The following is a 22,047-nucleotide window of genomic DNA, read 5'->3' as shown; positions in this document are numbered from 1 at the left end:
AGAAGCCGAACCTGGATCAGAACCAGAAACGGAACCAGAGATAGAATCAAATACAGAACCAAATCTGGAATCAGAACCTGAATCAAATTCGGATTCTGTTACTCATGAACCTACATTGAGGAGATCTAAAAGAGTCACGAATGCTCCAGATAGGTTAACTCTCTCTCTTCACTATTTACTTTTAACTGATGCTGGAGAACTAGAGCATTTTATTGAAGCAATGCAGGTAATAGACTTTGATAAGTGGAAGCTAGCCATGAAAGAAAAGATGAGTTCTCTTCAAAAGAATAAAACATGGATACTTACGGAGTTACCAAAAGGAAAGAAGGCATTGCAAAACAAGTGGGTGTACAAAGTCAAGGACTAGCATAATGGTAAGAAGATATACAAAGCACAATTAGTAGTAAAAGGGTTTCAGCAGAAGGAGGGAATTGACTACACCGAGATCTTCTCTCCTATAGTCAAATTAACTACTATCAGGTTGGTGCTAAGTATCGTAGCTGCAGAAAATTTGCATTTGGAGCAGCTAGATGTTAAAACTGCTTTCTTGCATGGTGACCTTGAAGAAGACATCTACATGAAGCAACCTGAAGGTTTTCAAGTTTCTGGTAAAGAAAACCTTGTGTGTAAGTTGAAGAAGAGTTTGTATGGTTTGAAACAAGCTCCCCGACAATGGTACAAGAAATTTGATGGATTCATGCATAAAAATGGTTTCACATGATGTAAGATGGACCATTGCTGTTATATCAAAAATTTTGATGAATCCTATATCATTTTACTGTGGTACGTTGATAATATGCTAATTGCAGGATCTAGCATAAATAAGATCAATTTGGTTAAGCAACAACTGGCGGAGGAGTTTGAAATGAAAGACTTAGGACCAACTAAGCAAATGCTTGGGATGAGGATTAGCAGAAACAGGTCGGAAGGAACCTTAAAGTTGTCTCAAGAAAAGTACATACAGAAGGTACTAAGCAGGTTCAGTCTTCATGATGCAAAGACCAGAAGCACTCCACTCGGAAGCCATCTAAATCTGTCAAAGGACCAATTACCTAAGACAGATGAAGAAAGGAAGTACATGTCCAAAGTTCCATATGCTTCAGCAGTAGGAAGTTTGATGTATGCTATGGTTTGCACTAGACCTGACATAGCCCATGTAGTTGGAGTTGTGAGTAGATACATGTCAGATCCAGGAAAGGAGCATGGGGAAGGTGTAAAGTGGATATTGCGATATCTCAAAGGCACCTCAGGTATGGCACTTTGTTTTAAAAAGAGCAATATTATCTTACAAGGTTTTGCTGATGCAAATTTAGGCGGCGATCTGGATAATCGAAAAAGTATCACGGGCCACGTGTTCACCTTGGGTGGTACTGCTATTAGTTGGATGTCCAGACTTCAGAAAAGTGTTGCTCTATCTACCACTGAAGCAGAGTATATGACAATCTCAGAAGCTGGAAAAGAGATGATTTGGCTTAAGAATTTTCTTAAAGAGCTAGGTAAAGAGCAGGACAATTGTGAGCTTTTCAGCGATAGCCAGAGTGCAATTCATCTTGCCAAGAATCCAGCGTTTCATGCAAGATCGAAGCATATCCAGTTGAGGTATCATCATATCCGAGAGTTGATAAATGATGGAACTCTTTCCCCGCAGAAGATACCAGGATCAAAGAACCCGTCAGATATGTTGACCAAAGTTGTCGGTGTTGACAAACTGAGGTTGTGCGCTGCCTCAGTTAGCCTTCAAGACTGATAGCGTGAAGGCACCACCAGAGAATAGCAATTTTTTTTCTTTCTTGATGTAACATAGGTTTGAGGGGGAGATTGATAGGAGCAAACCTATTGTTGTATGTGAAAGTAGACAAAACAAAAGAAAGAAAAATCAAAAAGAGATGAAAATATGATGTAAGCGTTTACATCGACATTCTTGTGTTGTAAGCACTTACCTCAGCATTCTTATGATGTAAGAGCTTACATTAGTATTCTTATGATGTAAGCTCTTACCTCGGCAGGGCATTCAAATGCCTATAAATAGGGGTCTACATTTTCATTTGTAGATCATCCCAAAACTTCTTCTTTCTCTCTTCAATTAATAAAAAACTATTCTTTGTGTGGCCATGGAGTAAGCAAAAATTTCCGAACCACGTAAATCTTGCCTTGTCTTGTGCAATTTATTGTTTTTCTATCTTAAATATTCTTTTTCTTCTATTAGCTTGACACGCTTCCTAACACCCTCTTCTTAAAGTATAGGTTCGCCTCTGAGTCTAAAAGAGTATAATTCTTGATGTCTCAATCTTTTGATTCTTGCATGTATCTTTATCTTTTCTCGCTTAGTAGTTAAAAGTAGAATCTCTTATTTGCAACATCACCAAATACTTGCACTTCAAAAGTTGAGCATTTCAGAGAAGTCACATTTCGCAGAAATCTAACGATTAGTCTATTGATAAGTTTATATAGTCGATTGAAGTTTTGATATATTAAAGAGCATCCAATTCACCCTCCACTCTTATGATTTTTATCACCAATAACCACCCCTTTTTCTGCAAACTGGTGCAGCTTCAATTAGCTTTGCACTTTAGATGTTGGCTCCTCAACATCTTCAGACAATCTTCTAGGAAGAGGACATCCTTGATAGAAATTGTTATCCTCACAATACCATAAAAGCTTCTGCCAGTAAATGTCCTGCAACAGTAAACAAGCAATACTTTTAAGTTTAGTAATGCTCTGAAGTGAAAAGATTAAAACTTTCCACTGTTGGGATCAAATCATAAGCAGAGATATCATTGCAAGGTCCCTAAAAACATACTGAAGACACTAAGATGTTATCTTCAGTAAAAACATAAAGTCGCGGGTTAACTCTAAAACAAAAGAATTTTCCTTCTTCAAGGATACTCTCAGGGTGTGTTTGGTACGAAGGAAAACATTTTCCGAAAAATATTTTCCAATTTTCCCATATTTGGTTGGCTTAAATATTTTGGAAAACATTTTCCTCCAATTGGAGGAAAATATTTTTCTTATCAAGTGAGGGAAAATATTTTCCAAAACTCCTTCTCAACCTTCCCCATCCTATTCCTCCCTCACCAACCCACCCCAAACCCACCCACCTCCTCTCTCCAAAAAGGATTTTTTTTAAAATTTTAGTTTTTTTTCGTCACCACCCACCCTGCTATCCCCCGCCAAAACCCCACCCTTACTGCCCCCCACCTCCCTCCCAACGATTTTTTTTTATATTTTCAGTTTTATTCTTTTTATCTTTCGATTTACAGGTTCGAAATTTTACAAGTTCCAAAATTATGAGTTCGTGTATGTGTTTGGAAGTCTACGAGTTTAGAAATTATAAAATTTATGGGTTCGAAAATTCACGGTTCGTAAAAAAGTAAAGCATCACATTAGTTCCTTTGGGTTGTGTCAATTTTTAGAGACTTCGGGAAGGGGTAGGGGAGGGGAGGGGTGGGGGGAGGTGGGAAGGGGAGGAGGAAAGGGAGGGGTGAGGAGAGTTGCATAAAAAATATTTTCTACTCTCTAACCAAACAATAGAAAATATTTTCCACTTACCAACCAAACAAGAGAAAATAAGTGATAAAACCACTCATTTTCCATGAAAATATTTTCTATAATGTAACACAATTCATTCTTCAAGAATCAATTTGACCGAGTTTCAGATCAAGTGTGGGAACATTGAGTGGATCTTATTTATGTGCAGATACTGGACTTAGCTTCATGCAGGAACAAAGATTACTTCCAAACTCCAAGAGAAAATAGTACTCAAGGATGCAGCAATATGGGAATAGTAGGAGAAAGCGAAGTAGCTACTTCATTTTTGGAGTGGGGTGTTAAAGAAGAACATACCTTACAGATTATGTGTGGATTGCCAACAATAATGAACAATGATTTGGGCCGTGTAATTGCAACGTTGAACCTCCTGGGATTACTGACGAAACCAATGGAGTAAGTTCTGTCAAACTCATTGTGCTTGACTGTGGATCGGACAATAGACACAATAATAACATCTCTTTCTTGTCTTAGAAACGGCTCAACACTTCCAACTTTAATATCAAATATCTCTAATGTCTCAAGGACCTTAGATATCTTCAGTACTTGTTGTCGATAGGGGGCTATAAAACCTATATCAGTTTCTTTAACATCTGCACTTGCTGTGAGCTTTTTAATAAGATCAACTACCTTGCTTACTTCTATTATGTTAAACCAGGATGGGTTATTTCCTTCTCTCTCGTCACATCCTTGAATGCCAACAAAGAGTATCCGAAAATCTTCATTGGGAAGAAAGTTGTAGCAATGATTTCTGATACGACTGTAGACACCTGATTTTTGTCCCTCCCCGAGAATTTTCACATTTTTTAGCATAAATATGTAATTTAGGTCTAATATAGCTATTTTTGACTATTTTACTTTATTTCGTTGCAAAAAGAAAAATTACAAAAGTATATATATAAATTTTAGTTTATGTATTTCTCATAAACTTGAAAAAATACAAAAATTGTACTTTATTTTGGTACTTTATATAAATTCGAAAATTACAAAAAATATATAATTCTATTAATGTTTTGTAGTCATTTTAATTTTGAAAATTACAAAAAATATATAATTCTATTAATGTTTTGTAGTCATTTTAATTTTGAAAAATACAAAAAATATTACTTTATATTTTATCTTTATATAAAAAACGAAAATTACAAAAATAGTTTTATCAATGTTTTGGAGCTATTTTAATCTTGAAAAAATATTAAAAAAAAGATATAGTTTTGTTTAAATATTAGTCTTATTTTGGTAGTTACTTTGCTTACATAGGATTAGTCGAACAACGTCGTGTTCTTATTCTCGAGTCCGGGCAAAAGAATAATATTTGGGTTTTAACTTACCTGCTTTTAGGCCTAATTTTCGGACCTAGCCCATAATAATCCGAGTCCACCATGCGTGGGGAACATGGACGGAACACCGTACACGGGGAACCCCACCACGCGTGGGGACACAAACCTTGAACCCCACCACGCGTGGGGCTCATTTTTCTTGGCATGGGGTATCAAATACACGGACTTGGAAATTTTGGAAAGGAGGCTTTTGAAAAACCAACTGGGCACTATTCATCTTCTTCCAAAAAGAAGAAGAAGAACGAAAAACCAACGGAGAACTTGAAAAATTTGGGAAGGAGAGGAACTGTTCATCTTCTTCATTCTTTGAAGAAGATAGAAAACCTAACGAAACCGGACTGTCCAAAAACTCACGTCCGAAACAGCCCAGCTACCCCATGAAACCACCTGCACCACGACCCTTCCACCCCTGTTAACGACCCCGACGCCATAACCACCACCCTTCGACGAAAAAAAACCAGTCGCTACCAGCCCCTCGTCGTCCAGTCCTCGACCCTACTGTCCAAACCACCTACTGCCTGCAGGTCCAGCCATGAACGACCACCCCTCCTCCTCCTAGCTCCAACAAACCAGTCTGGCACTCCTCCATTGAAGCCGACGACCACAGCTGTTGCTGCTGCGTCGTCACTAGCCATTAATCACTGCCCCCTACTCCCTCACATCCAAAACGCCACCACCAATGTCCGTCGACCACCAGCTTCCCCCCCTCGTTGTCACTGTCCCCCAGCCTACGTCCGAACGCCACCACAAACGACGCCCAGCTCCTGCTGCGTCGTCACTGTCCAAACGATCCCTTCTGCTCCATCTCCTCGTATCAGTCGGACGCGTCGAAAAATACAGCAGCAACCAACAATCTCTGGTCGTTGATAGCTTTGGGTCCGAGCTTTCTGTTTCCATCGAGGTCGTCTCTAGTGCGTCGAGGTCCGGTACGTCGAGGTGTTTGTCCGAGGTTTCGTCATTGTTCCTCGTCGAGTGAGGTCAGGTTCGAGTTCCGTCGGAGGCACTGTTTGTCGTTCTAGGATTGTCGAGGTTCGAAGGTTAGTGTTCTTCGTCCTTTGTTTCATTTCATTCGTTTTGCATATTATGGTTCAAGGCAAATGAGAATATTCGATATTGATGAATGTCAACAATACAATTTTTTGTTGTTGTGTTAAAAATGTTTATTATATGTTTAGTTACTGCATGCTTAAAGTAAATGTGAGCATATGAACGGTTTATGTGTCGTCTTTGTTAAATTTCTTTGTTTTTTTTTTCATTTTTACCATGGATATTATTACCTGTTAGAATCGTTGTTTTTTTTGTTTAACCTCGGACGACTTCATTGGTAGAAAATCGTAGTTGTCTTAAGTTTGCCCTCAAATAATAAAAACGAGACGAGCTTCGCCACGTAAAAAATGTACAAATTGCGGGGCCCTCACAAAAATATATGTATTAAATACTTAGATTCCGGGACGGGCCGTTTAGCAAATTTCATGGCCCTACCCAAAATAAATGATACGCTAGTCGCTTTAGGCGCGCCTTTAATAATTTAATTTTCTTAAACTCGGGTGCACATTTATGTGACCCAAATCCAAATCTCAACGGAATCGAAATGTGTCTCTAATCACGGGTATATTGATTATGGCGTGACCCGAGATGCATTTCCATGACGTTGCAAATTCTTTAATAATAAATGAGACGAGCCTCGACAAACAAATGTACAAGTCGCGAGGCCCTCTAAATGTATGTATTAAAATACTTAGAATTCGAGGACAAGCCGTTTAGCGAATTTTACGGCCTTCCCAAAATAATAACACGATAGTCGCTTTAGGCGCGTGTTTAATAATCTTACCTTCTTAAACTCGGGTGTGCATTTCATGCGACCCAAATCCAAATCCTAAAACATTGAATAAAAATATGTTCCGGATCGCGGTGCATTTCATGTGACGTGGTTCGAGATATATTTTCACGACGTTGCAATTCTCGTAAAAAATAATAATAAAAGCGGTCAAGAGTTTAAAACTTGCACATAGGTTTAACATGTATAAAATCAGATAATCAAGCCAAATATAACAGTTGAGCGACCGTGCTAGAACCACGGAACTCGGGAATGCCTAACACCTTCTCCCGGGTTAACAGAATTCCTTATCCGGATTTCTGGTACGCAGACTGTAATATGGAGTCATTTTTTCCTCGATTCGAGATTAAAATTGGTGACTTGGGACACCCTAAATCTCCCAAGTGGCGACTCTGAAATAAATAAATAAATCCTGTTTCGATTGTCCTTTAATTGGAAAAACTCCCTTGTGCCTCGCGGGTGCGGAAAAAGGAGGTGTGACAGCTCTGGCGACTCCGCTGGGGATAAATGACCCAGAACCACTGGTTCAGGGTTAAGAATTCGAGCTTAGAATAATTGTTATTATTTGGCTTTAATTATTATCTAATTTTGTTACATGTTTTAAACTCAATGTGCTAAATGATGTTTTTACCGCTTTGATATTATTTGAACTGTATATAAACTGTGCCGAAACCCTTCTCTTCTTACCTCCGGGGAGAAGCTCTCTGGTCGAGACTCCCTATTCTGTTAGTGTCATACCTTGAAATAAGAAAGAGGTCGGACAAGTTACAAAGTCGGACGACCCCGCGGGTCCCCGATACGTAGCCCTCTCCTCGGCTCGAGCTGTCCGCTCGGGTAAGCCAGGTCTAGAACAAACACCTAGGTTCTGAACCTAGTATAACAAAGCCACATGCCGGATCCCTAGTAGGAACGTTTATTTGCATCATGTGCATTTGACTTAGGAGACTCAACACAGGGGTTGAGTCCGTCTAGGACAAGCAACCTGAAAATAATAGACCATTTTTTGGCATCTTATGTGCTACATGTTGTACTTATTCAAGGGTGAATTGTTATGTTGATCACGTTTAATAAGAAGGCCGCACGTTTTTCCAGCATGGTCTTATTTTAATCAAAAGCATGGGGAACATTTGTGGAATTCAAGAGTCCTTGGTATTCCATATGTCCCCCACGCTTTACATTTTGGGAAAAGCACATGGGGAACATTTGTGGAATCCAAGAAGTCTTGGAATTCCCTATGTCCCCCATGCTTCATTTTTGGGAAAAGCACAGTGGGAACATTTGTGGAATCCAAGAAGTCTTGGAATTCCCTATGTCCTCCATGCCACATTTTTGAAAAAATACAATAAATATATTTTAAAAAAAATAAATAAATATATATATATATATATAAAGAGCATGAAAATTCAAAAGATTTTGTATGTTGTCATCATTTTCCATAAATTAGAAAATCGTGAAAAAGAGGAGAAAATAATAGTGTAGAGATATAACTACTTATTTTTAGAAGAAAAAAAAAACCAATGTCCGAATAGTATCGAAACTCTGCCGAAATTTTAAGAAAATGAAAATAAAATGTCTTATTAGTTTGTTATATTAAAAGCAAAGGAAAAATAGAAAAAAAAAGCATCATTGTTCTGTCTTGTTTTTTCAGAAATATAGAAAAGAAAATAGTTTGTTTTGCCATTAAATGAAAATGAAAAAAAAAAGTCTGGTTTTTAAATTGTTTTTTTGGTTTGTCTATGAAAATGGTTAAATAAAAATAAAAAGAGTCGGGCGTTGAACGTGATTTATTATCTGTTCCAAAATAAATATATATATAATCCAAAAAAAAAATCAAAAGAAAATTCAAAATTCAAAAAATATTTTTTTTAAGCATTTCTTGTATTAAAGGTAAAAATTCCAAAAAAAAAACATTTTTCTTTTTTCTTTAGAATAAGAAAAACAAATGAAAAAGAAAGGAATGTTTTATGTTTTACGTTAGTTAGTTTGTTTGTTACGAATGAAAAATAATAGTTTGTTTGTTTGCTATAAAAAAAAGGAATAGAAAATGGAAAAGGGTCTTCTCAAAAATAGTTTATTGGCCCGAACTATGCGGGTTTGATTCTCACCGGATGTGAGATACGTAGGCAACCCTCATCGGGTCCAACCCCCATTTTGCTAAAAAAAAGCCAAAAATAAATAAATAACAAAAAATATATGTCAAATTTTAATTTTGGTGATGTTGTTTTGTCATAAATAGCCGAATGTCCCCGAAAGGGACGCCGAAAGGCTGACTTTGCATAAACAGCCACCTTCGGGTCATTTTTTTAAGATTTGGTCCGGTTGACCCACATAGCCTTAAAAACCTTCATCCCCGAGACGTTGAAAGGCCGTATTTGCAAAATTGAGTTTTCTAATTTGGAAAACGATAAAAAGAGTCATGAATAAGTCAGGTGACACTATTTTATCAAGACATAGCCGAATGTTCCCGAAAGGGACGCCGGAAGGCTGACTTTGCATAAACAGCCACCTTTGGGTCATTTTAGGATTTTGATCCAGTTGACCCACTCAGCCTTAAAAATCTTCGTCCCCGAGGCGATGAAGGGTCGTGTTTGCAACACCAGTTTTTTGTAATTTTGAAAAGAAAAAAAACAAAGAGTCAACGGTCAGGTGAATACCGTTTGGATTTTTGGTCAAAATAAGCCGAGCCAACTTCGGCCGCGTTTTAAACCGTTCTTGCCGAAATAGCCTTAGAGTATCTTTCAATTGTCAAAAGGTTATTTTCGTAAAAGAATAGACAGGTTTGTAAAGTGTCATAAAATAATCCTCCCCGGCCTCAAAATTTATATGAAATTTGGAAGGGGCCACATTTGCAAAAATAACCGTTTGGTTGCATTTGGCAAACGGGGAAAGGAACTCGCTGTCTGTTTTGAGTTTGTAATTCTTTGATTAAAGTATGCGAGTTATTTGATTTTCGAGGCCGTTTGTTGTCTCTTGTCAAAAGTCTGTTAGTATGGTTAGTTTTTAAACTTTTGCAATCAAGTTTGTTTAAATTTGAAAGTTGGAAATTCAAAAAAAAAATGTTTACTTACTGTTTATCTTTTATTGGTACGAACTACGCAAGGTCTGATTCATGCGGGGTCATGATACGTAGGCAATCTCCATAAGATTCGACCATAACGAAAAAAGAGAATGAAAAAAAAAGAAATGAAAAAAGGGAAAAGAAAAGAAAAAAAATGAAAAAAAACCGAAGAAAAATGAAAAAAAAAGAGAAGAAAAAAAAATCGAAAAAAAGAAAGAAAAAAAAAAGAAAGGATGTTGTTAATAATGGGGACCGACTGAGTCCATTCTAATCTGTTTGTTTTGCAAATAAAGTTAAGGTGGTTGGTTTGTGGTAAGCCAGACAATGACACCTAGAATCCTTTACGAGCATCTCGTGATACACACTCTGCGGGGATCAGGCCTGATAACAGAAGCACTCAAATCCTATTGGGTACTTGTTGACAGAGGTTGATGATATTGAAGTTGGCAATGGTCTGGCAATACTGATGCAAAGCTCAGCGGCTAAGACGCCAGTTTCGCTAAAGTGAAAGGACGCTCCGTTCCTTGGTTAACAAGAAAGAAGCATTTGGTGGCTTATTTTGTTGTCATTTTTGTTGTCCAAATTATTAAGGTTGTAACTTGGATTTTGTCCTGTGTCAAACCTTCTTATCTTTCTATTTTTGTCATAGCAGTTTGTTCTAAATTTTGTCCAGTTTGTGTTAGGATTTTATTCTGGTAGTTTTGTTTGTTTTATTATTCAAACCATTTCGCTGATAGTCTAATACAAAGCCAGTCTTTTGTTATTTCCGGTCATCTTTTGTTTAGCCCTTTTATCAGTTTTGTTCGATGCCGATTCTAGGGATATGACGTGCGCACCCAGTTTGGGGCCTAATCTTAAAAGTTAATCATAAAACCCTGGGAAGGTGATCAAAGCATTTAAAAGAAATAAGAATGGTTTGAGATTATTTGGATCCCGAGTCATGTGGAACTGGAGCAAGTTAAACACAAAGAAAACCGTTAAGAAGCAAAGATTCGCCAAATTGGCATGAGGGTCATTCATGATAATGAGGGTCATTCATGATAATGAGGGTGTCGCCCAACGGTGCTTTAGAAATGACAAAGGAAAAATAAAAGGTTTAACATAATTGTCAAGTCCAGCACCATCGGAAGAGACTATAAATCTATGTTCAATTGTGTTGTTTGCACTTGGCATGTTTTGAAGACTGGAATGACGAAGGCATTTTGTTCTGCTACCTAAACACTTTATCCTTCGTTACCCCTTTTGAGCCTTATTTATTTCTCTTTCATACCCCTCGTTCGGAATCAGTAGCAACGACTAGGAGATACGAACATGGAAGATAAATAAGAAAGAGAATAGAAAAACAACAAAAACAAGAAGAAAAAAAACAAGAAGAAAAAAAAAGCAAAAGAAAAGAAAAGAAAGATAAGAAATGAGTGAAAAGAAAGTCACAAGAAAAAAAAAAGAGGAATTAGGAACTACATTTGACCTGATTCCTCAAAGAGGATACGTAGGCGCTTCACGGCTTGGTCATAATTTTGAAAAATGAAAAAAATCAATTAAAATATCCCCAAGCAAGAAAACTGGGGTAGAGGTTGCGTTTGTCGTAAATAAATCTAGTTCCGAAGGTTGTAATTAATAACCCAAAATCGATTCATTTTTGAGCCTTTAATACCCTTTTTTTCTAGCCCTATCCAAAAACCCACATTACGGTCCAAAGAAAGACCTTCTGATCAGTCTTCAAAAGATGTCAAGTCAGACAAATGAGAGTCTCACCGGTGAGCATAACATTCTGTTCCACAGCAGAAAAGACTCTAATCCCCGGCAGAAAGAGTCATACCGGCGGCACTCCAAATCCCCAGCCGGAAAGTGATACAAATGAGAGAGTCTTATCGGTGAAAACCTTCACAGGCACCATAAGGCGATGCAAGCTGAGAGAAAAAAAAACAAAATGAGAGAGACTTGATAGTGAAAACCTTTTGGGCACTACAAGTCGAATAAGATTGAGAATCAGATGGGGAATTGCCAATTGAAGATCTCGAAAGATGATTGACAACGGAAGATAGGCCACATGTGCATGTCATGACCATTAGAGTCGGTATCTTCATTTGATAGGTTTTTATTTATAGTTTCTTTTGTTAAAGAGTCATTTTTTCCTTTGTCCTTTTATTCTGTTCCCTTTTATCTTTTTCCTTTCATAGAAAAATCCCCAATAGAGTCTGTCTGGTCAGAACAAGTGTGAATTGACTTCAAAATATGCCATCAGCTTTCTAATTATGCAAGACCGAATCCGATTAGAACATCCAAATGGTCTAAGTCAGTAAGGAACAAGCGCTAGGCCAATATCAAGAAAGATATCCCCAACAAAAGGGAATTGACAAAAGAATTGACGAATGTCAAGAAGGATATCCTTGCCAAAATCAAAGGTTATAAACCTAAAGGCCAAGGCCCATGAACAGAGTAAGGAAAGCAGTGAGCATGATTTGGCGAAATCCATACTAGACTAAAAGGTCGGGGAAATGCCAGTTTCCGAGCTATGCCACAAAAGAAGAGGGATATCCCCAGCAGAAAGGGATTGTACCCAATAGGAGTATCACAACCAACCACCGCGTTTTAAATTAATAAATTTTGTTTGATTTGAAACAGGTAAAGGAAATGGCATTGATGACAAAAATGCATGCCACAAGGGATTGTCAAATTGGGGCAGAAAATTTTCATTTCATTTAGAAAATTTTCTGAAAATCAGATACCCATTCGGGGAAGAATAGAGATAACGTCAGTCTCAAGGGAAATGGTCTTAGAACCAGTGTTGCCCCCAACATAATAAGTTTCAAAGGGAGGAAGTTGTCCCCCGGCAAATGGATGAAACTTGGGCTCAGTGAAGCACTATCCCCGGTAGTGTTATCCTCGACAGCGTTATCCCCGGCTGATAACATTTTACCCCCCAACAGGTAAGTAAATAATCCCAACAGTATTATCCCTAGCAGGTTTGAGGAGTCCAACACAAGTTTGGTGAAAATCGGTATCCTCAGCGGTTCCTTTCAGGTTAAGGCAAAACGAGTCTCAAAGGAGTTAGTCTTCAAAGGAAGAAGCTAATAATAATAATAATAATAAATAATAAAAAAAAATAAAAAAATGGGGAAGGTAGAAAGGGAAAACTCATCCCAATCCCCAGCAAGTATTCGAGGTAAGACATTTTCAAGTCTTAAGGATAAGTCGGGTTCATCCGCCCTCAAATAGGATAAGTCGGGTTCATCCGCTCTCAAATAGGATATGTCGGGTTCATCCGCCCTCAAACAGGATATGTCGGGTTCATCCGCCCTCAAATAGGATATGTCGGGTTCATCCGCCCTCAAACAGGAGATGTTGGGTTCATCCGCCCTCAAATAGGATATGTCGGGTTCATCCGCCCTCAAATAGGATATGTCGGATTCATCCGCCCTCAAACAGGATATGTTGGGTTCATCCGCCCTCAAATAGGATATGCCGGGTTCATCCGCCCTCAAATAGGATATGTTGGGATCATCCGCCCTCAAACAGGATATGTTGGGTTCATCCGCCCTCAAATAGGATATGTTGGGATCATCCGCCCTCAAATAGGATCTTATTTTTAAAGTTATTGTTGAAGACAGGCGCCCACCTGAATAACGAGAGGAATACATTCTGTCTTTTCATTTCTGTTCTAGGTCACCCACCAGTATAATGCGGGGATATCATTTTTCATATCTTTACCACCAGGTGCCCACCTGAATAACGAGAGGAATACTTTCCAGTCTTAGTTTAGACAGGCGCCCACCTGAATAACGAGAGGAATACTTTTTGTCTGTTCATTTCACATTTTAGGCGCCCACCTGTATAACAAGGGAATACATTTCATGTCTTTACCGACAGGCGCCCACCTGAATAACGAGATGAATACTTTTTGTCTGTTCATTTCACATTCCAGGCGCCCACCTGTATAACGAGAGGAATACTTTTTGTCTGTTCATTTCATATTTTAGGCGCCCACTTGTATAACAAGGGAATACATTTCGTGTCTTTACCATTAGGCGCCCACCTGTATAACAAGGGAATACATCTCACGTCTTTACCCATAGGGGAGGCATTTCCTCCTAAGTTTAGTTTTACCCCATAGGAGATGCACTTCCTAAGTTTAGTTCTACCAATAGGAGACACACTTCCTAAGTTTAGATCATTCAGATTATATTTTATTTCAGGAGATGTACTTCCGGAATTGAGATTTCACCCTTAGGAGATGCACTTCTTAGTTTGATTCATTTTAAGTTCGACCATAGGAGACACACTTCCTAGTCTTGTTTATTGAAGTTTTACCTGTAGGAGACGCACTTCCTAATTAAGGTCTTTCGAGTTTTTTTAGGAGACGCACTTCCTAAATTGAGATTTTATTCATAGGAGACGCATTTCCTAGTTTTAGCCACCGAAGTTTTTACCCCTAGGAGACGCACTTCCTAGAGGAAATTTCCCCTTCATTGCATCAGTAATATCAGTGGGTTACGATTTTGCTAACGACTCACAAATCTCCCCAGTGGAAACTGGGTTAGGAAATTTCCTTTGTTTTGTTTGTTTTGGTTGTCAGGGACCCGCCTGTAGAACGGAGGTTGTTATATGTCAAAGAAAAAGAAGTAATCAGGCGTCCACCTGGAAAACAAGGACAAAGAAAGGAAGCAATCAGGCGTCCACCTGGAAAACAAGGACAAAGAAAAGAAGTAATCAGGCGTCCACCTGGAAAACAAGGACAAAGAAAAGAAGTAATCAGGCGTCCACCTGGAAAACAAGGACAAATGAAAGAAGAAACCAGGCGCCCACCTGAATAACGAGAGGAATACTTTTATGTCTTAGTTTAACCAGGCGCCCACCTGTATAACGAGAGGAATACATTTCAGTCTTTAAATTTCATACCAGGCGCCCACCTGTATAACGAGAGGAATACTTTTTCAGTCTTTAAATTTCTTACCAGGCACCCACCTGTATAACGAGAGGAATACTTTTCAGTCTTTAAATTTCTTGCCAGGCGCCCACCTGTATAACGAGAGGAATACTTTTCAGTCTTTAAATTTCTTGTCAGGCGCCCACCTGTATAACGAGAGGAATACTTTTCAGTCTTTACATTTCATGCCAGGCGCCCACCTGTATAACGAGAGGAATACTTTTCAGTCTTTACATTTCATAACACGCGCCCACTTGTATAACGAGAGGAATACTTTTCAGTCTTTACATTTCATGTTTCAGGCGCCCACCTGTATAATAAGAGGAATACTTTTTAGTCTTATACTGCAGATTTTGGAAATCAGTAACCCCACCGGAAGGTAGAAGGTTACAACAAGAATCCCCAGCAGGAAACAATAAAAATCCCCAGCACTGGGAAGCAGAAGGCTACAGCTAAAATCCCCAGCATTCAACCAAGTTATAAATAGCAGAAGCTCGCCTCAAGAATGCGAGTCAACATTCTGAGATGGTCAACAAAAGCTGGACACAACAAAAAGAAAAAAAAACAAGAAAAGAAAAAAAAAAGAGAGAGAAATACGGAAGTGGAGAACAAATGTGGTCTACTCAAGAACTAGCGCCTACAACTAGCAAGTATCAAGGTTCAAATCCAAAGTCTGTATGAAGCACCATTCAAGACTCAAGACCAAGTTTCAGAAGACTTAAAGATAGGAATCCTTGTAACTAGTAGCTGATAGGCTTAGTTAGTCTTTTTCAGTTTTCATTTTTGTTGTAATGACAGGACCGCGGACCGGAACCTCAACGGAACGGCACCTCGATCGGCTCTTCACCTCGGTACACTTCACTATCTCTCTCATTCCCGAACTACACGTGGCCTGATTCCTGTATAACCAAGGATATGTAGGCAGCTCAGATACCAGGGCTCGGTCACATTCCCTCCCTTTCCTTAAGTGTAGTCCGTCCAAGTAATGGTCGGGTCAAAAACACGTCTAGTCGTTCTTTGTCGGAAAACTCTTCGTGTTTCCAGTCAAAGAGGGGCAGCTGTAAGCACGTGATTTTTGACCCTCCCCGAGAATTTTCACATTTTTAGCGTGAATATGTGAAATTGGGTCTAGTATAGCTATTTTAACTATTTTACCTTATTTTGTTGCAAAAAGAAAAAATCACAAAATATATATATAAATTTTAGTTTATGTATTTCTCATAAACTTGAAAAAATACAAAAATTGTACTTTATTTTGGTACTTTATATAAATTCGAAAATTACAAAAAATATATAATTCTATTAATGTTTTGTAGTCATTTTAATTTTGAAAAATACAAAAAATATTACTTTATATTTTATCTTTATATAAAAAACAAAAATTACAAAAATAGTTTTATCAATGTTTTGGAGCTATTTTAATCTTGAAAAAATATTAAAAAAAAGATATAGTTTTGTTTAAATATTAGTCTTATTTTGGTAGTTACTTTGCTTACATAGGATTAGTCGAACAACGTCGTGTTCTTATTCTCGAGTCCGGGCAAAAGAATAATATTTGGGTTTTAACTTACCCGCTTTTAGGCTTAATTTTCGGACCTAGCACATAATAATCCGAGTCCATCACGCGTGGGGAACACGGACGGAACACCGTACACGGGGAACCCCACCACACGTGGGGGACACAAACCTTGAACCCCACCACGCGTGGGGCTCATTTTTCTTGGCATGGGGTATCAAATACATGGACTTGGAAATTTTGGAAAGGAGGCTTTTGAAAAACCAACTGGGCACTATTCATCTTCTTCCCAAAAAGAAGAAGAAGAACGAAAAACCAACGGAGAACTTGAAAAATTTGGGAAGGAGAGGAACTGTTCATCTTCTTCATTCTTTGAAGAAGATAGAAAAACCTAACAAAACCGGACTGTCCAAAAACTCACGTCCGAAACAGCCCAGCTACCCCATGAAACCACCTGCACCACGACCCTTCCACCCCCGTTAACGACCCCGACGCCATAACCACCACCCTTCGACGAAAAAAAAACCAGTCGCTACCAGCCCCTCGTCGTCCAGTCCTCGACCCTACTGTCCAAACCACCTACTGCCTGCAGGTCCAGCCATGAACGACCACCCCTCCTCCTCCTAGCTCCAACAAACCAGTCCGGCACTCCTCCATTGAAGCCGACGACCACAGCTGTTGCTGCTGCGTCGTCACTAGCCATTAATCACTGCCCCCTACTCCCTCACATCCAAAACGCCACCACCAACGTCCGTCGACCACCAGCTTCCCCCCCTCGTTGTCACTATCCCCCAGCCTACGTCCGAACGCCACCACAAACGACGCCCAGCTCCTGCTGCGTCGTCACTGTCCAAACGATCCCTTCTGCTTTATCTCCTCGTATCAGTCGGACGCGTCGAAAAATACAGCAGCAACCAACAATCTCTGGTCGTTGATAGCTTTGGGTCCGAGCTTTCTGTTTCCATCGAGGTCGTCTCTGGTGCATCGAGGTCCGGTACGTTGAGGTGTTTGTCCGAGGTTTCATCATTGTTCCTCGTCGAGTGAGGTCAGGTTCGAGTTCCGTAGGAGGCACTGTTTGTCGTTCTAGGATTGTCGAGGTTCGAAGGTTAGTGTTCTTCGTCCTTTGTTTCATTTCATTCGTTTTGCATATTATGGTTCAAGGCAAATGAGAATATTTGATATTGATGAATGTCAACAATACAATTTTTTGTTGTTGTGTTAAAAATGTTTATTCTATGTTTAGTTACTGCATGCTTAAAGTAAATGTGAGCATATGAACGGTTTGTGTGTCGTCTTTGTTAAATTGCTTTGTTTTTTTTTTCATTTTTACCATGGATATTATTACCTGTTAGAATCGTTGTTTTTTTTGTTTAACCTCGGACGACTTCATTGGTAGAAAATCGTAGTTGTCTTAAGTTTGCCCTCAAATAATAAAAACGAGACGAGCTTCGCCACGTAAAAAATGTACAAATTGCGGGGCCCTCACAAAAATATATGTATTAAATACTTAGATTCCGGGACGGGCCGTTTAGCAAATTTCATGGCCCTACCCAAAATAAATGATACGCTAGTCGCTTTAGGCGCGCCTTTAATAATTTAATTTTCTTAAACTCGGGTGCACATTTATGTGACCCAAATCCAAATCTCAACGGAATCGAAATGTGTCTCTAATCACGGGTATATTGATTATGGCGTGACCCGAGATGCATTTCCATGACGTTGCAAATTCTTTAATAATAAATGAGACGAGCCTCGACAAACAAATGTACAAGTCGCGAGGCCCTCTAAATGTATGTATTAAAATACTTAGAATTCGAGGACAGGTCGTTTAGCGAATTTTACGGCTTTCCCAAAATAATAACACGATAGTCGCTTTAGGCGCGTGTTTAATAATCTTACCTTCTTAAACTCGTGTGCATTTCATGCGACCCAAATCCAAATCCTAAAACATTGAATAAAAATATGTTCCGGATCGCGGGTGTATTTCATGTGACGCAAGCCAAAGACATGTTTTAAAACGATGTTCACATTCCTTCAAAAAATAATAATAAAAGCGGTCAAGAGTTTAAAACTTGCACATAGGTTTAATATGTATAAAATCAGATAATCAAGCCAAATATAACAGTTGAGCGACCGTGCTAGAACCACGGAACTCGGGAATGCCTAACACCTTCTCCCGGGTTAACAGAATTCCTTACCCGAATTTTTGGTACGCAGACTGTAATATGGAGTCATTTTTTCCTCGATTCGAGATTAAAATTGGTGACTTGGGACACCCTAAATCTCCCAAGTGGTGACTCTGAAATAAATAAATAAATCCCGTTTCGATTGTCCTTTAATTGTAAAAACTCCCTTGCGCCTCGCGGGTGCGGAAAAAGGAGGTGTGACAACGACGTATCCTCTTTAGATGCAATAAGCTCTCCACTATAAACTAGCCTGGAGGGGAGGTGTAGAATAGTAGTGTGACATCGATAATTATTAACAAGCTTCGTCATGAAATTTTTATCCCCATTGCTGTAGTGTTCACATGTCATTAGCCTCTCCAAATACGATACTCCTAACCCAAATTTCATTGCATCTTCAGAGTATACAACTGGACCTAATTGCTTAGGATCTCCAGCAAGTACGACTACTGTGTCCTGACGGCAAAGATTAGCTATAGGGACCATAGTTTCTGGTTCTGGTGCTTGGCCAGCTTCATCCAAGAAGATATGGGAGAAGTGTCCAGGTTTAATCCTTTTTGCTAAAAGTAGATATGAACTCATATAGGTAGAGATAATGACCCTATAACACAACAATGCATTGAGTGGAGGACATCTAAAAATGGAGTTCTCAAAATAGCAAAAACGAAGAAAATCATGCTTAACATCTTCATATTGATGACTAGAAGCAGTTAGCCTGAAAACTTCGTTATCTTTCAGTTCAGCAGTTTTATCATTAACAATCTTCTGTAGTATGTGATCTGATGCACTACTGGAAGCTGCACAGGCGAGAATGCATGCATTTTTCCTTCTAGTGTAAAGTTGTAAGATTGCTTCCACTACTGTCATCGTCTTACCCGTACCTGGAGGCCCATGGATCATATAAGGAGGTGCACACTTACAACCAAGAATCATTTCAACAGATAGCAGCTGCTTCTGATTGAAAGATGCAAATGGAACTAAGGGAGTCCCTTTATTCGACCGTTCTATTACTTCTGAAGGAAAGAGAAGATTCAGGTCTAGACCTTCAGCTGCTTGGACAGCTTGGTATAGTCTCCTCATGTTAACTCTGTTGCATGAAAATTGAATGTCATACAAGTTCCTGGGATGATGTTGCATATGAAAGTCCTCACGAAATTTCAAAATAACTTCATCTGTTCTCTCGATACTGAATATATAACCCTGGAAATTATCACTTGTTGTTAGATACTTATATTTTTAGTGGATCGTCCGCTAAGGTATGCTAAATTACATGATAATCCTACTTCGAACTTATTAATTTTTACTTGGTCTCATGTTAGATACAGCAAGTTCAAACCCAACTGTTTGAATGAAGGTTAGAAAAAGGCCCAAAAGATAAGATTTATTTGCAAAGTCGTTTCACCAATGCTGAGAGGCAAGAAAGGTAACATGCCATGTGAGTATAAGTAAAAGTAATTCTCTTAACTGCTTTCCTCCAAATTGCAAGTCAAAGAAACAAAATACATAGAATATGGAAACATAACAATTAAATAATTTTTGACCTCAAAGCATGTTAGTTATGTAAACTTATAATTTGGTCAGAAAGTAAAGCAAGTGTATCAGTAGGCATGTCTGTCTCTATTTGTTTAGTCAACTTATGTGGTTCATATTTGGCATTACTTTGTGAGATTAAAGAAAGATGCCTACTCTCTTGAGTCCTGTTCATTGCATTATTACTCTGTGCTCAAGAAAATATTCGGAGAAGATAATGATATTTGTACTAAGAACATTATCCTAGCAAAGATGTAATCTATTGTTATCCTCTGACAATCCTTGTGTTACTCATTTAAGAGACTAAATCAGAAACTTTATATGCTTCTTTTAGAAATGTGGTTTCTTTGAGTATATTAGCTACAAATGTGAAATCTAGATCCGATTTGAGTCGTTAATATGGTCTTTAAGACGAAACTACGAAAATAATTTGTAAATTTGGCTTAAACTGATTCCTCCAGTAAAGTAACTCATTTTTTCCCTTAAAATTAAAATATAAAGGTTAACCTGATGAGTAGGAGTTGAGTGATTTGGGTCTTCAAAGGAAAATCTGGCAAAAACAATATCTCCATGCACAAGGGATGGCCTTCGCTCAACCAGGGTCTGGGAGTTCAAGAGCCAATAAGCGATTCCTTCTAGTTTTTATTTTGGCATTCAGTGTATCATAGTTTCTCATTTCCTTCTGAAATAAAATAACATACCATTTTTATAAACCACAATACAGATAAACTATCAACCACAACCTAAATAATCAAAGGACCACAATATACTCTCATGCATACTATAGATAGAGACTAATTTTACCTCCAAATGTAGTTCTTCCATGATAAGTAGAGTGCTGAAGTAATCGGCATATTTCTCCCTCTTCAAACCTTCTCGAACAATTTCAGAAATTTTCTTGTTTGTCAATAAGTTTCTAACTTCCTCAGGATTTCAAATTGAGGGAGCATAAAATTGAACCCTTTACTCACCGCTTTAACATTATGTGCAGCAGCCACAGAGAACTCATGGGCAGCTTGTCCGCGTCTTGGAATTCTTGAATATGGTTTCCTGGTAGACAACGACTGAGAAACTTTATCCTCAACCAATAGAAAAACCACGCATTCAATCCTGTCGTCTCCAACATCAAGTTCCACAATAGACGTGTGCAAACCGATTTCCTTAGGTTTGCAAGTTAACCAAATAGTTAGAGGCCGCTGTGGCTGGAGTGTTCTATCATCAAGGGAAAATCCCTCTAAAAACCTTTGAATATAATCTGCATCTGAATCAACTAAAGGGGGTTTAAGTAATATAAAGTGAAAGAATCATCAGGATTTGAACAGAAAATCTTCACTCCCCAAAGTGGCACCGACTCTCTTGTTGTATTCTCCAAAGAAATGGGGTATGAAAATGTTTCTCCTACAAAAACCGATTGAGGCTTTCCACGTACGAAAGGAAATGGATTTGAGATAACAACCGGTTCATCTTCATTTGATTGATAGTTGCATACTGACTCTTCATCCTCAAAATCAATAAAACTAAACTCCTGCTTGTCTCCAGTGATAGAATATCCGTCATCTCCATGGTCCCTCCCAAATTTATCCATCTGTTCAGAAACAAGAGACGATGAACTACTAAAATTTTGAAAGAAAAATCTAGGCAAAAGAAAAAATGGAATGAAACTAAAATCTATCTATTGTTTTACCAAGTTTAAGAGGTTTGAACATTGTCTTTCGCAATGTTAATGAAAACTTGGTAAATACAAGTACAATCATGTTTCCTTATTTCTTCTTCCTCTCTTCTTATCACTCCATTTCTTGCTTTCTCGTGGTAGAAAGCCTATTGATCAAACAACAAGGAGAAAAGGGTACCAAGCATAACAGTGGATCTGTTTTTGGATCCAGTTTCTAACTATATCAAATTAGCTATAATTCAATCCTAAAAATGGGTGTCAACTCAGGAGTTAGGGTCCAGCCTAATCATAAACTATATCAACTAACTAAGCTATGATCTGATAGATACTGAAAAACCAAACTATCTTTTTCCTGCTCAGGGCAGTCCAGTGCACGAAAAATCCCGTGTTTACGCACACCTCCAAGGGGTGTGATGTAGGCAGCCTACCCTAATGCAAGCA

General features: G+C 38.5%; 1 protein-coding gene across 1 annotated transcript; it reads right to left on the bottom strand.

Annotated features, from left to right (window-relative positions):
* Positions 1-2,556: 2,556 nt before the first annotated feature.
* On the bottom strand, positions 2,557-21,519 carry LOC104242782 (probable RNA helicase SDE3). The gene is given in 8 exon segments (XM_070154463.1): positions 2,557-2,676; positions 3,844-4,306; positions 18,613-19,604; positions 20,442-20,534; positions 20,536-20,616; positions 20,739-20,866; positions 20,869-21,208; positions 21,211-21,519. Coding segments are annotated over 8 exon segments (2,526 nt in total).
* Positions 21,520-22,047: the final 528 nt, after the last annotated feature.

The sequence above is a fragment of the Nicotiana sylvestris genome, chromosome 1 (genome assembly GCF_000393655.2).
Source record: "Nicotiana sylvestris chromosome 1, ASM39365v2, whole genome shotgun sequence".
Classification (NCBI taxonomy): Eukaryota; Viridiplantae; Streptophyta; class Magnoliopsida; order Solanales; family Solanaceae; genus Nicotiana; species Nicotiana sylvestris.
The sequence above is the reverse complement of the archived record's forward strand: the minus strand, read 5'-3'. Positions and strand labels throughout refer to the sequence as shown.